Source organism: Myodes glareolus, chromosome 2, assembly GCF_982192425.1.
Source record: "Myodes glareolus chromosome 2, mMyoGla1.1, whole genome shotgun sequence".
In the NCBI taxonomy this organism is placed as follows: domain Eukaryota; kingdom Metazoa; phylum Chordata; class Mammalia; order Rodentia; family Cricetidae; genus Myodes; species Myodes glareolus.
The window spans coordinates 139,892,844-139,907,392 of NC_142027.1; the positions used below are offsets into that span (position 1 = coordinate 139,892,844).

The 14,549-nt window shown below is 36.4% G+C and overlaps 1 protein-coding gene across 1 annotated transcript; it reads right to left on the reverse strand.

The window, feature by feature from the left end:
• Positions 1–2,088: 2,088 nt before the first annotated feature.
• Positions 2,089–3,021, reverse strand: LOC148123190 (olfactory receptor 4C45-like). Its single transcript, XM_087898207.1, has one exon. It carries the CDS (start codon positions 3,016–3,018, stop codon positions 2,089–2,091), a length of 930 nt encoding a protein of 309 aa, XP_087754333.1. The 5' UTR covers positions 3,019–3,021.
• Between the last annotated feature and the right edge of the window lie 11,528 nt (positions 3,022–14,549).

Sequence of the window (14,549 nt, forward strand, 5' to 3'; positions counted from 1 at the left end):
GCTGGGTCCTGAGGGAGGTTGACTCCCAGTTTCCTGAGAAACCGCCACACTGATTTCCACAGTGGCTGCACGAGTTTGCATTCCCACCAACAATGGATGAGTGTTCCCCTCACCCCACATCCTCTCCAGCATAGGCTATCGTTGGTGTTTTTGACTTTAGCTATTCTGACAGGTGTAAGATGGTATCTCAAAGTGGTTTTGATTTGCATTTCCCTGATCGCTAGGGAGGTTGAGCATGACCTTAAGTGTCTTCTGGCCATTCGAAGTTCATCTGTTGTGAATTCTCTGTTAAGTTCAGTACCCCATTTTTTAATTGGGTTAATTAGAGTTTTAGTGTCTAGTTTCTTGAGTTCTTTGTATATTTTGGAGATCAGACCTTTGTCTGATGAGGGGTTGGTGAAGATCTTCTCCCAGTCAGAAGGCAGCCTTTTTGTCCTACTGACAGTGTCCTTTGCTTTACAGAAGCTTCCCAGTTTCAGTAGATCCCATTTATTCATTGTTTCTCTTATTGTGAGCACATTCTTATATGATTATTATAAATGGAAAAATAAAATTAAAGACACCTGTTACTCATTAGAATGCTGCCTATCGATGGTCGGAAAATGACAATTGACTTTTCTCAAAAAACAAGATATTTTAGTGATTGACAGATGGCTTGGAATTCAAAAGCACTTACTGCTCTTTTCATGAGGACCTAGGTTCAGTTACCAGCACCCACCTGTTAACTCATTAGCTGTCTGTAACTCTGGTTCCTGGGGAATCCAAAGCCTTCTTCTGACTTCTTTAGGCAACAGGCATACATGTAGTACGCATGTATGCATTCAGACACTAACACATACACGTAAAATAAAGAGTAAATATTTAAAAAAAAACCCAAGATATTCTGTTGCAAGTCTGCTGCCAGTGCTAAGAATTATCCGTGTCTCCATACAGTGAAGCACGTCTGCACTCATGACACATCCTGTCTGAAGTTAGCCTTTCTGCAGATCTCTCCACATCTCACCACCATGACTTCTTTACTCTTCAAGCATTTTTACTTTTTCTCTCTACTCTTCAATTACTGCTTCTTTGATGTAACATTAGATAGGGCCAAAAAGTTTGTTAAGCCTCTGCTGGCCTAAAAGGTGGTGACTACCCCCAGGGTACAGTGTTCATTGTTCAGCTTAACAAAGCAGCCTAGACATCTACACCTTCCTGATGCTGTTTTCTTGACCAGAAATGAGCACTGATACTTAGAAAATGCCCAGTATAAGGAGAGAGGAATGCAAGGAATCGTAACTGATGTCAACTGGAGCTTGGTTCTTGATAAACAAAGAAATGGAAGACTAACGACTTGACAAAAAGTAAGACGTCAGTTTTAAATTTTGTGGAAAACATGCCAAGGAAATGGAAAGAGAATAGCTACATTTGAAAATTTTATATACAATACTCTTGTGGCCTGGAAAAGTACTTAAAGACAGTGGTTTCTTCATGTCCCACAAATATAGCTTGCAATTTGAATGGGAATGAGAGTGAATACAAGCGTTTTAAATTATATATATATACATATATATTATATATATATATATTCGCAAAAAGGTCCTCCATTTAAATACAATGTTACACAAACACGAGAAGTTAAACAATGCATATTCTCACTAATATGTCAAAGTCAAAGCATTTGATCTCACTGAAGTTGTGAATGGAATAGTCACAGAGGCTAGGCAGGTTGGAAAAGAGGAAGAATAAGATGAAGTTAGATAATTGGAACCAAAATATACTTATTTAGCAACAGCAAGTTCTAAATACAGTGGGTGATTATGCTCACAACAATTTGTTATGTATTTTATGAAGAAGAACAGAGGAGTTAAACAGTCTCAACACAATTGGATGACAAATAATTTTAATGGGGTTAGAAACTTGCTACCCTTATTTGAATACTGAATTTGTATATTGCATTGAAATAACATCATCAATAAATATAGTGATTATGCCAAATGAACTTTGAAGCAGAAGAAAATTCACTATCTTAAATTTATTCATTTAAAAAGGACAAAAGTCCATGAAAAGCACTAGACATTTTTTTTAAAAAAACAAAAATCACCAGGTTTATGGATCACCAGCTTTGCACATTTGACCCCAGAGCTTCTTCATAACCTTTTTGACCTCCTCATTTCTGAGGGTATAGATTAAAGGGTTCAACATAGGAGTCACCAGGGTACAAAATACAGTCAGAGCTTTGTCAGTGGAGAAGGAAGTCATAGGCCTCAGGTACAGGTATGAGCAAGGTACAAAGAATAAGACAACGACAGTTACATGAGAAGCACAGGTAGACAAGGCCTTGCGACGACCTTCTGAACTGTGATTCCTCAGGGAGTGAAGGATGGCTATATAGGAAGCGACCAGCACAGAGAAAGTAAGCAAACACATTGACCCACTGTTGGCAGCAATCAGAGGCCCAAGAATATGAGTGTCAGTGCAGGCCAACTCGAGGACTGGTATTAAATCACATATAAAGTGGTTGATGGTGTTGGGGCCACAGAATGGTAACTTGGCCATAAATAAAATCTGTATTCCTCCGTGGATGAATCCCAGGATTACAGCAGCCCTCACCAAGAATACACATAAAGATCGGCTCATGATGGTGACGTAATGCAAAGGCTTGCAGATGGCTACATAGCGATCATAGGCCATGGCAATCAGCAAGATGATTTCAGCTCCTGCGAAAAAATGCTCAGCAAAAAGCTGAGTCATGCAGCCATTGAAGGATATGCTGCTCTTCTCAGAGATCAAGTCATAGATCATTTTGGGTGCTATGGAAGAAGAGTAGAAACCATCTATAATGGACAAGTAGGACAGAAAAAAGTACATGGGAGTAGCCAGGGCGGGGCTGATGAAGATGGTGACTGAGATGAGTGTGTTACCTGCCAGTGTGATCAAATAGATTATTAAGCATACAATAAATAAGAGTTTCTTCAGATCTGGGTCTTGAGTCAAGCCCAGGAGAATGAATTCTGTGACATTGTTCATCCTTTCCATCACTTTAGTTAGGGCTGTGAGCATACGGTCATCTGAAAAGAAACCATAGGGTGTCTCAGTGATGATATTTAAAAAGAAATACTGAGATACTCCATCATGTCATTACTTCTGGTCCCAGAAGTCGATGTAGCTGTACTACTTCTCACCTTTGACAGTAGTATCACATCCCATGCAGTAAGAAAAATACAGAAGTAGGTTGTATTATTTCTAATGAGTTTTCATGGATTAGTGACATGACATTAACATTACTAAAAGAACTCCCTTTTTTCCAGTTTGGTTGCCTTGTTCAGCCTCAATATGAGTGCTTTTACCTTGCCTTATTGTGTACTGTTTGCTCCTGTTTGATTATTGCTATTGGAGGTCTGCTCTTTTCTGAAGAGGAAAATGAGGGGGAGTGGGTCTGGGAGCAGAGTGGAGAGGTGGTGGTAGAGCTTGGAGGAATGGAGCAAGGTGAAAATGTTGTTGGAATGTATTATATGAGGGAAGAATCTATAAAACGAAACACAACTGTCATAATTAATTACATAGGTCACTTCCAAATTCTAACCAGTCCCTCATAGTTCATTGTGGTGTTTTTTGAGGATGAATATCTATATAAATTATTTTGAAGTTATGTTTCTCTACTAATGTCAATTTGGAAATAGCAGTATTCTAAGAAAGTCAACTGTGGACACCATACTAAAACAAATCTATCTAAATTGAAAGTACATGCACTCTGTGTCCTATTGTGCCTCTCTATCACAAGAATGCTATATCCCTAAAGACAGACATTGCTGCAGACTGAACTTTTCCATTTCTGAATGTCCTGGATTTATCTTTGTTACAGTACTTTAAATGTCACTCATTTCAATGCCACTGGTTTCATGCACAATTCACAACTACTGTGTCGTGTTCTTTTCATCTATATCTTTAATGAATGCACGTAAGTGGTATAAAGCCTCCTTAGGGGCTCTCAGAATTTATAAAGACACATGTTTGAATTTAAACTTCTAACATATCTAGTCTAGTAATATGTTTCTATTAGGCTAAACTGTCTGGTACACTCACATTTACAAATGACATAACAGAGGCTTAGATAACCATATGATATTACATAAATGAGAGAATTAGATAACATCATAAACTTTTCCTTTTTTGGAATAACTTCAGTGAAAAATAAGGTGAACTTGTAGTTTTCATTGTCAAGTGATAGAAATTTTGAGGCTATACAACAGTGCATTCTTTTAAATGAACTACATTTGGCTTTTCAAGAGCTGTCAATGTTCAGATTTTAATCTTTCTCTATCCACTTTTTCTTCTTTCCTCATTATCTGTCAAAAATGTCACATAATTTTCACAACATTTTGGCTACCAAAATCAGAATCCTGATCTCTCACCCCCAATAAAAGTGAGAAAAAGCACATTTTGTTTTCAGGATGGCTAAGTCCCTGAGTGTCTCTATTCTTTTATGGCTCTTGAAGATGGAAGCTTTGTTGCTAATAGTTCTAAATGGGTTTACTTCATTCACAAATCCTAACTTCAAAGTGACTCTGTGAAAATCATGAACAGGGGAGAAACTTCAAATGGTTACAAGGTTCACAGTGTACTTGTGAGATGTTATAGAAATATCTTCATTCCCAATATTACCTGATTTAGATGAATTACAGAAAGTATTTTCTATGAATAAGTTGATATTATCATGTGACACTTATGAATTTTTATAGAAAATACTAAACTTTAAGTGCTACAAGTTCTCTTCAGTGAGAATAAGTCAAACTATTTAAAAATTTAGAGGAATAGATGTAGTTTAAACTGACCTGGGTCTAGTTGGTTGTGGATTCCTGTTTGTAGATTGAATACATCATTTTTCCCTGGGCATATACAGCATGGTATTCAGTGAACTCCATAAACTAAAACTGGAATTAATATTTTTATAGACACTATCCAATTTAGGTATTATTATCCCATTCAAAGTCAAGATTGTTCCAAATATAAGCTATGGAATAGACCTTACAACATTTTAATAGTTCTAGGATCTCATTCTTACGACCTTTCTCTGTTTTCTTATTAAATTCAATCAAAAGGCAAACATTATTGAGATCAGGACATACCGCTATATTCAACTACAAAATAAATAAGTAAATAACTTGATTTTCTTTAAATATTTTGCTTGAACTTTGCTTCCTAAGAGTTTATGAACCCTGTGAAGAGAGAATTCCTTTAATACTTAACTAAAATTCCCCTTTATCTCTGTCTTCATAGACACTCACCAACATCAATTGCAGCTTCTCCTAAACAAAACTTCATTTGTTGATATATACTTGCTTCAGTCGCTGGATCACTGACCACTCTTGATCTTTTTGCTTCTTCCTTGATCTAAAGAAAACTTTAAATCAGCAGTTCTCAACTAGTGGTTTGAGACTTCCTTGGGAGGGCTGCCTAAGACTGTTGGAAAACAAAGATATTTACATTACAATTCATAACAGTAGAATAATTACAGTTATGAAATAATAATGAAAATACTTTAATGGTTGGGGAACACTACAACATGAGGGTTGCTGCTGTGTTAAAGGGTTGCTGCATTAGGAAGGTTGAGAACCACTGATTTAAATAGATTTCCACAGTCTGTAGAATCTGGTCATGCTTTGGCCTCTCAAACACCCAGAGGATTGGTAAATAATTAAGGCTGAAGTCTTTGCCAAAGCAGCTGTCATGATCTTTGGGTTACTCCGATTTGACACCAACAAAGGCCATTAGCAAGGACTAGTTTTAGTCCTTGCAGCTGGCATTAGGTAGAAATCTAGGTTGTAATTTAAAGTAAACTCAGTTGCAGGACTTTGGAAGCTTCCTTCTATGGCTTTTTTTTTGTGATTGTGACATTGTGGAACCTGAACCATGAATGGAAATGTTAGTATTCAAAATTATGTGCTTCTGGGTTTTGATTCTACTACATGTACTGGCTTTGTGAGAACCTAGTCTGTTTGGATGCTCACCTACCTAGAACTGGATGGAGGGGGAACCTTGGTCTTTCCACAGGGTAGGGAACCCTAACTGCACGTTGGACTGGAGAGGGAGGAGAAGGGGGAGTGGATGGAGGGAGAGGAAAATGGGAGGAAGGGAGGAGGTGAAAAATTTTAATAATAATAATAATAAAAACTGAAAAAATAAAATTATGTGCTTGATTACTAGTATAGATTGTGATATATTTTATTTTACCTTGTCAGTGAATGACTGAAGATACTATATGGCAGGATTACCAGCATCAAAGATTTTGTAGAAATTTAGAAAAATCAAAGAACTGCCATATTCTGCTGCTAAACCAAGGGGTATGTATCTTTTTCTCTTTACTGGCAGAGGATGCTTAATGTGCTCTAGATCAGTATTCATAGAGAAAGTCACACACCCAAGGATTTGTGTAAAATATATGTCAGTTAGGGGCAGAAGCACAGAAATATTCTACAAATGAGATTCTATTATTTTCTCTTCTCCAGCTTCCAAGCTGATAAAGAACTGATTGTAACTGCAAGTGGAATCTTCGTTCTTTCTTAACAACTTTGATTTTAAATAAAATTAGCACATACTCCTAGATTCCAGGGTTAACAAGGCAAAGCTTTTGGTTCCATGACTGGCAGTCATCCTTTCCTTTTGTTTAGTTTGTTTCTGTGCCTTTGTTTGACACCATCCTCACTCATGAGTTCCTCTTACTTTTTATTTTCTAAAGTCATTATAAATAAATAAATAAATATATATATATATATATATGTGTGTGTGTGTGTGTGTGTATATTTCTGCAAATGAAGATGTATATAAATCCATAGAATGCTATTTTAATTAATTGAAGTGCAAAGTTAAGTGACATTAAGCACATTCATTATTGTAAGCCATCTACATCAACAATTTTTAGAAAATGTTCTTGTTTTCTTGTTTCTTAAGCAGATATTCACTTATCTTTTGTTTTGTAAGTCTCTGGCAGCTACTGTGCTAGTTTCTGTCTATATGAATCCATCCACACTAGGTACATTGTATATTGAAATAACACAGTATCTACCCTATGCACATATCCTTGTGGGATGGTGGTGGTAGGGATTGAAATCGTGGCTTTGTTAATAATAGCACACAGGTATTTTATGTGTATATCCCATTTCATCAATTGTAGTGAATTCTTGGTTAATTTGTTCTGGAGTAAGTTCCAGAGTTACATTAATTTTTGAGATTGACTCAGTAATATAGGGTCTCCTGTGAAAGGCAATCTCAGAAGTAGATGTCACAGAACAATTCTGCCAAATACTTATAGAAAAAACTTCTGCTTTTAAAAAATGTTTCATTTCAAGTAAGATAATCCAGACTCAAAAAAACCCTTCTCTCTTCCATATATAGGTCTTAGTTGGTAATTATATGCCACCATATATATGGAACTATGGTTACAGACTTCGACATTGGACAGCAGATTACAGGAGGGAAAAAGGCACTAATGAAGATTGGGAAGAGCAATATGGTAGAGGTGACTTGAAAGGAGCAAGAATTCTCAGAGGAATGGAAGATGTAAAGGGAGGGTCCTGTGTTAGGGGAATGAGAGGGAGAAATACAGAACAAACTGATTTTTAATGCCATAGACTAAACTCATATTGTGTATGCTAATTAAATTAAAAAACAAAAACAAAAAACTCATTCTGTACTTTTGAATGATAAGATGGCACAGGCAGGTTAAAAGTCAGTCACTGCTGAAGAGAGATATTTGCAGTCTATTCCATCGCTGAAACAGTGGAATACAAAGAGCACTTTTACAAAGATGAATGCAAAGTTAATCAACTAGTAGATGAGCACATGACTGAGGAAGACCTTATGGTTCATACACACACACACATGATAAACATATTTTTCTAAGATGTGCAGCTTCAGTTCAAGACATTTGACCTTGACAGCGGGAGTTATTAAAGATGAGAACTGGGAGCTGTCTCTCACACTGCTGATAACATACCCACAAGAAGTCATTTGATGGTGTCTATGCATTTAAAAATGAGACTTACATGTTTGATTTTCTTAAAGATTTTAAGGAAACTTCCTCATGAATGTGCCACAGAAACATGTACAAGTATATTCACCATAGAATTTTTTTGTAATAAAACATGTCTTTGGGTGGTGATAAAAGAGAAAAATAGTTAAGTAAATGAATCCATCAGTAACATACAGCTGATATGGTTGGCTATTTTATAGAAATGCAAAGAAAGGGAAATCAGGTCTATATCTGTCAATAGAGATGGGTCTGGAAAACAACACAGGGTGAAAAAGTACCTGAAGGCTGATATAACACTGGTTATTATGCCAGCACTTGGGATGGAAACAGGATTATCTTTTATTTAATATTAATTAAATTTATTCATTTATTTTACATCCAAAATGCAGTTTCCTATATCTTCTCTCATCGATTTCTCCCAAGTCATTCCTCACCTTCCCTCCACAATCCACTCCTCCTCTGTTGCTGTTCATAAAGGGGCAGTTCTCCTATGGATGTCAACAAAACATGGCATATCTAGTTGAAGTTGGACTAAGAGCCTCCCCTTGTATTAAGTCTTGCAAGAGTGCCTCACAATTAGTAACAGGTTCCTGGAAGCCAGCATTTAGGAATAGGCCTTGCTCCTGCCACTAGGAGTTCCACAAATAGATCAAGCTACACACCTGTCACCCAAATGTAGAGGACCTAGCTTGGTCCTCTGCAGGCTCCTTAGCTGTTAATCCATAGTCTCTGAGCTCCTATGAGCCCACATTATATGTTTCTGTGGATTCTTTTGTGATTACCGTGACTCCCCTCCCACCCTGGGTCATACAACCCTTTCTTCCTCTCTTCAGTGGGATTCCACGACCTTGGCTGTGGATCTCTGCATCTGTTTCCATCAGTCATTGAAGGCTATCTGATGACTATTAGGGCAGTAACCTACCTAGTTGCATAAGATGGCCAGTCCAGGCTACCTATCTATCATTGCTAATAGTCTTAGCTGAGGTCATCCTTATAGATTCATGCGAGTTCCCCTTGCATCAGATTTTTACCCACCCTGAAATGCACTTTTTATCAATTTATCTTTTTTATTGCTGTCCTTCTTCATCCACCCACCTGCTCGATCCCTCATGTTCTCATCTCCACCTGCTCCCTGTCTACTCAGGAGATCAAAAGAGGAGATTTTGCTTTTTATAACTTCATCAAAATGCAGATTTACATTCATTCACAAATGATCATTAAAATGGAAGAATAGAAGTAAGTAGATAAACTCATGAGAATGATGTTTATTTAAACTTTGTGTAAAATATACAGGGTGATGAAAAGACAACAGTCATATTTGAGACTTTTTATGCCACAACATTATTCTATGGCTGTCAAAAGTTACTTAAAATGTTTTTCTTTTTCAACCCTTGAATCTTTGTCCTTCAACTGGAGAATTTCTTATTCCTCCTCGTCCTCCTCCTCCTACTTCTCCTGCTTGTCCTCTGCCTTCTCCTACTCGTTTTACTTCTCCTCATGTTCCCCTTCCTGCTTTTTCTGATCCTCCTTCTCCCTTTCCTCCTTCTCCCTCTTCTGTTCTTCCTTCTCCCCTTTTTGCTTCTCCTGGCCCTCCTCCTTCTGCTTCTCCTCCTGCTCCTCCTCATCCTGCTCCTCCTCATCCTGCTCCTCCTTCTCCTGTTCCTCATTTCCCTGCTTCTCCTCTTCCTCTTACTTCTCCTGCTCCTCCTGCTATTCTCCCCCCTGCTCAACCTTCTCTTCATGGATTGAAGACTGTCACTATGAGTCCCTGTGAGGTTCTTTTGGATTGGCCTGCTATTCTGAGTTTTAAGAAAGATGTTACCTTCTGTATTCTATCCATTTCTTTTTTTCTGTCCTCTGGATGCTGAGTAAAGCAAGCATGCTCTCTGGAATTCTGGACTTCCTTACACTTTCTTGAATATTCCCATGTCTGCCATGTGACTGGCCTCTCTGTTGGCTTAATCCAAATGACATGTTTTTTTTTTCTCCTTTTTACCTTTCCCCTTTGAGCAGCTACCAACACTTGTAGCTTGCTTCCCTTGGATTTTTATTTTAAATTAACAAAATTATCTTCAAATTAAAAAAGAGAGTGAATATAATTCTAAAAAAAGACTTATTTTTCTTACATTCAGGAGAAGCAGTGTGGAGGCTGATAGAACAGAAGGGTTTTATGTTACAGAACTATTGACTTGAATTATACCATGACCAACTTTAGCTCAACAACTTTTAAGACAAATTGAATTATATGTCTTTATATCACAAAATATGACAAGGTGAGCTAAAGCATAATTAGCATGGTTTAATAGTATTTCATTATTACCTTCAACATCAAACCATTATAATAATGATCATAACTATCAACATAATCTCACTTTTTAAAGAAATTTTTAATTTTACCTTTTTGAACATTTCATGCACAAAACACTGTATGTCCATCATTTCTACCCCTCCCTCTTGCAACCCTGCCTGTGTTCCTGTTTTAAATTGACGATTTCATCTATAGTTACTGTTACATACTTGCCTACTATAACATGCTGAATATGATTAATGATGTGTGTATGTACAAATGTCATCTTGCTTTATCTTACTGTTTTTCTCATTTGGTTTTGCTTTGGTAACTAAAACTATATCTTTAAAAGAGATGAGTTGGATTTTTAAAAGCATATTTGCTCTGGAATAATATTTTTGTAGACTGTGAAGATGTTTCTTTGCCAAGGACCCTTCTGATTTGTTTACTAAAGTGCTAAATGACCAACAGTTAGGCAGGAGGTATAGTTGGAGCTTCCAGGTATAAAGAAGACTCTGTAAAGAAAAGAGGTAGAGAAGTCAGCCAGACCCAGGATGAGTTGGAATGAAAGAATGAGATATAGGGAAAAGCCACCTGGTATAATTTTGATTAATAAAATTCTGGGTTAATTTAAGTTATAAGGGCTAGTATGTAACAAACCTAAGCTAAGACTGAACTTTCAAAATTAATAAGATGTCTCTTCATCATTATTTGGAAGCTGGCTGGCAGAACAGAGAAAGATTCATTATACACATTGTTGCTCTCATATGTTTACAAGATGGGCATTCGTAGGAAATCATAACCTGACACCTGTTCTTTTCAATGTACTGCATATGATCTGACCTGGTGCAAAGTCTGAGAACATGGGGAATATTGGCACCAGGAGATAATGCAGTCTCTGGATTAGACATATATCTGAGCTCCCCACAGAAATCACAAGCTTAGCACAGAGGGAAATCTGGTCCTGATTCTGGTGTGTTCAGTCTCCTCCTTCCTCCAGAGGACCAAGACAGGGGAGAATCCTGAGTGTTCCTTCATGCTTTTTCCAAGGAAACCTTCTTTTATTAAAACAATTTGCAATTTGGCATATTTACAAAATGATGGATTTCACTATGGCATTTTACACATGCTTTCTTCTAATGTGTCTCCTCCCTACTGCTATCTCATGTCTGCCTTTTCTCAAACCGCTTGTCTCCTTCCTCCTCAGCCTATAGCTGATTTCATACCATATTTATTCCACTGATAACTTTCAAATTCAAGTTTTTATCTTAACAGTATTTTGAATTTTCATGTGTTCCTTGTGCACAGTGCTGGAGTTTACAAAGACATTTCCATATGAGTACATAGAGTACTTTGAACATACTCACCCTGGTATTCCCATCCCTACTTCTCTCACCCCCATTTCTCCTTATTACTATTGACAGTTGTCTTCTACTCTCATGTCATATACATATAAACATATAATTTTATATACATAAAACCTAGACTCTTGCATTTCCCCTTCTCATGGTGATTCATACATTTTTTTAGGGTACTCCTTGATACCTAGCTTCTCCAGAGCTGAGGATTGTAGTCTGGTTATTATTTGCTTTATATCTAGTATCCACCTAGATAAGTACATACCTTGTATGTCTTTCTGGGTCTGGATTAACTTATTGAGAATTATTTTTTCTATTTCTTTACATTTGCCTACAATTTTTATAATGTCATTTTTTCTTTATAGCTGAGTAATACTCCATTGCGTAAATGTACCATATTTTCATTATCCATTCTTTGGTTGAGGGGCATTAGGTTGTTTCCAGGTTCTGGAAGTAGGATTAATGCTATTAATATAGATGAGCAGGTATCCTTGTGATATAATTGGGCATCCTTTATATATATGCCCAAGAGTGGTAATGCTGGGTTTTGAGGTAGATTGATTCTCAATTTTCTAAGAAATTGCCATACTCATTTCCAAAGTGGTTGTACAAGTTTGCACTCCCACCAGCAGTCTGACTCCACGTCCTCTCCAACATATGTCTTCTTGGTGGTTTTGATCATAACCATTCTGACAGGTATAAGATGATATCTCAGAATCAATTTGATTTACTTTTCTCTGATGACTAAGGATTTTGAGCAATTCCTGAAATGTCTTTTGGCCATTTGAGAGTTTTCTGTTGAGGATCTTCTGTTTAAATCTCTGCCCCATTTCTTAATTCGATTATTTGGTATTTTGATGTACAGCTTTGTTCAGTTCTTTATATATTTTGGAGATAAGTTCTCTGTCTGATTTAGGGTTAGTGAAGATCTTCTCCATTCAGTAGGCTGACATTTCATCTTATTGACCATGTCCTTTGCTTTATAGAAGATTTTCAGTTTCAGGAAGTCTCATTTATTGATTATTGGTCTCAATGTCTATGCTATAGGTGTTATGTTTAAGAAGTGGTCTCCTGTGCCAATGCATTCAAGGCTACTTCCTAGCAGTGGTAGAGAAGAGGAGATAGGGATGTGAATATGATAGGCAGGAATGGTTGAGGTGGGGAATGGATAGAGTAGGAGAACAATAAAAGTGATACCTTGATAGAGGGACCCATTATGTAGGTAGGGAGAAACTTGTGCTTGGGAAATTCCCAGGAACCTACTAAAATGACCCCCAGAGAAGACTCCTAGCAGTAGTGGTGAGGGCGTCTTAATTGGCACCCCAAAAGAAGTCTTGTAATCATATTGGTAAATATCCTGTCATGATAGAGTCTTCATCTAGTAACTGACAGAAGCAAATGCAGAGAGCCACAGCCAAGCACCATGCTGAGCTCTGAAAGTCTAGGGGAAGAGAGGCAGGAGGGATTATTATATGAACAAGAGGGTCATGATCATGATGAGGAAATTCATAGAGACAATCTCAGAGCAAACTCCCTGATACTTTGGCTCTTATAATCTTTCTACCAATTCTTTATTATATAGTTTGTATATATGTATTTAGGAATATATATATATATATATGTATATATATATATATGTAAAAACAATTATTTAAAAAAGGGTCATAAATTTGAAAGAGAGCAAGAAGGGATACACAGGAAGGATCAGAGGGAGGGAAGAGCGGGAACAATGATGCAATTGTGTTATATTCTCAAAAAATAAAATAAGAAATTAAAAAATACAAATAAAATTAAGCAAATATCAACCAATAGTGACTTTGACTCAGGTCAGCTACTCGTAGCCTTTTAGTTAGTTTATAAAATCATAGACGTCCAAATGGTTTTTCCTACATTCTTAGTTTTTGTTCAACCTTCTCCATCACACTCACTTTCCTCCATCCCTGCCCCATTTAAACATTTCAATCTCTAGTATCTAAAAGTTTACATTTACAGCATGTGTGTTCTACTATTTCTGCTCCCTATATTCCCTCTTTTCTTCACACCTTTTTTGTTTCTTTTCTTGCTTTCAGAGATCTATCTAAGAGATTTTAACTTAATACAGAAAAGCAAACTTTCAAGCTAGGATCTCATGTGTAAGAGAATATGCATTATTTGTTCAATCTGGACCTGGGTTATCTCATTCAGTATAATATTTTTAGAATCATCTATTTATATAAATATTGCTTATTTTCATGCTTCTTTAGTGTGGAATTAAATTCCATTCTGTATATTGTCACATTATTTATTATCCATTCTTCAATGAACAATCATCTTGGTTAATCCTGTTTCTTAGCTAATGTGAATAGAGCAGCAACTAACACAAATGTACAGATATCTCTGTGAATACTCAGAGGGGTTATAGTTGAGTCATATTGTTCAATTTTTAGATTTTTTTAAAACCCTAACTGATTTCTCACCAGCATTTGTTGTCATTTGTTTGACCTCACTGAAGTTGAGAACAGAGTAAAGGTCACTACAAACTGAGAAAGAGAAGGAACAGGAGCTGGGGTAACATATTACTAAATATGGTTTGATAGAAGTACTTTATAAGCAGACTAGGGTGACAATAATACATAATAATTTATTTTATGTTATACAAAATAGAGTAGAATTTAAAGATTCTAAATACAAAGAGATGATAAATTTTTGATGTCATTGAAATCCTTATCATTCTGGGATTTTCATATACATTATCTACATGTATTATTACACTGTTCCTATTTCTTTAGTACAGAAATCATCCATTTGTAAATTCTGATGCAGGGTATATCAATTAAAATCACTTAGGAAAAAGAAATCCATATGAAATATTTCTAGATATTACTATATAAATATAGAAAATCACTAAACTTAT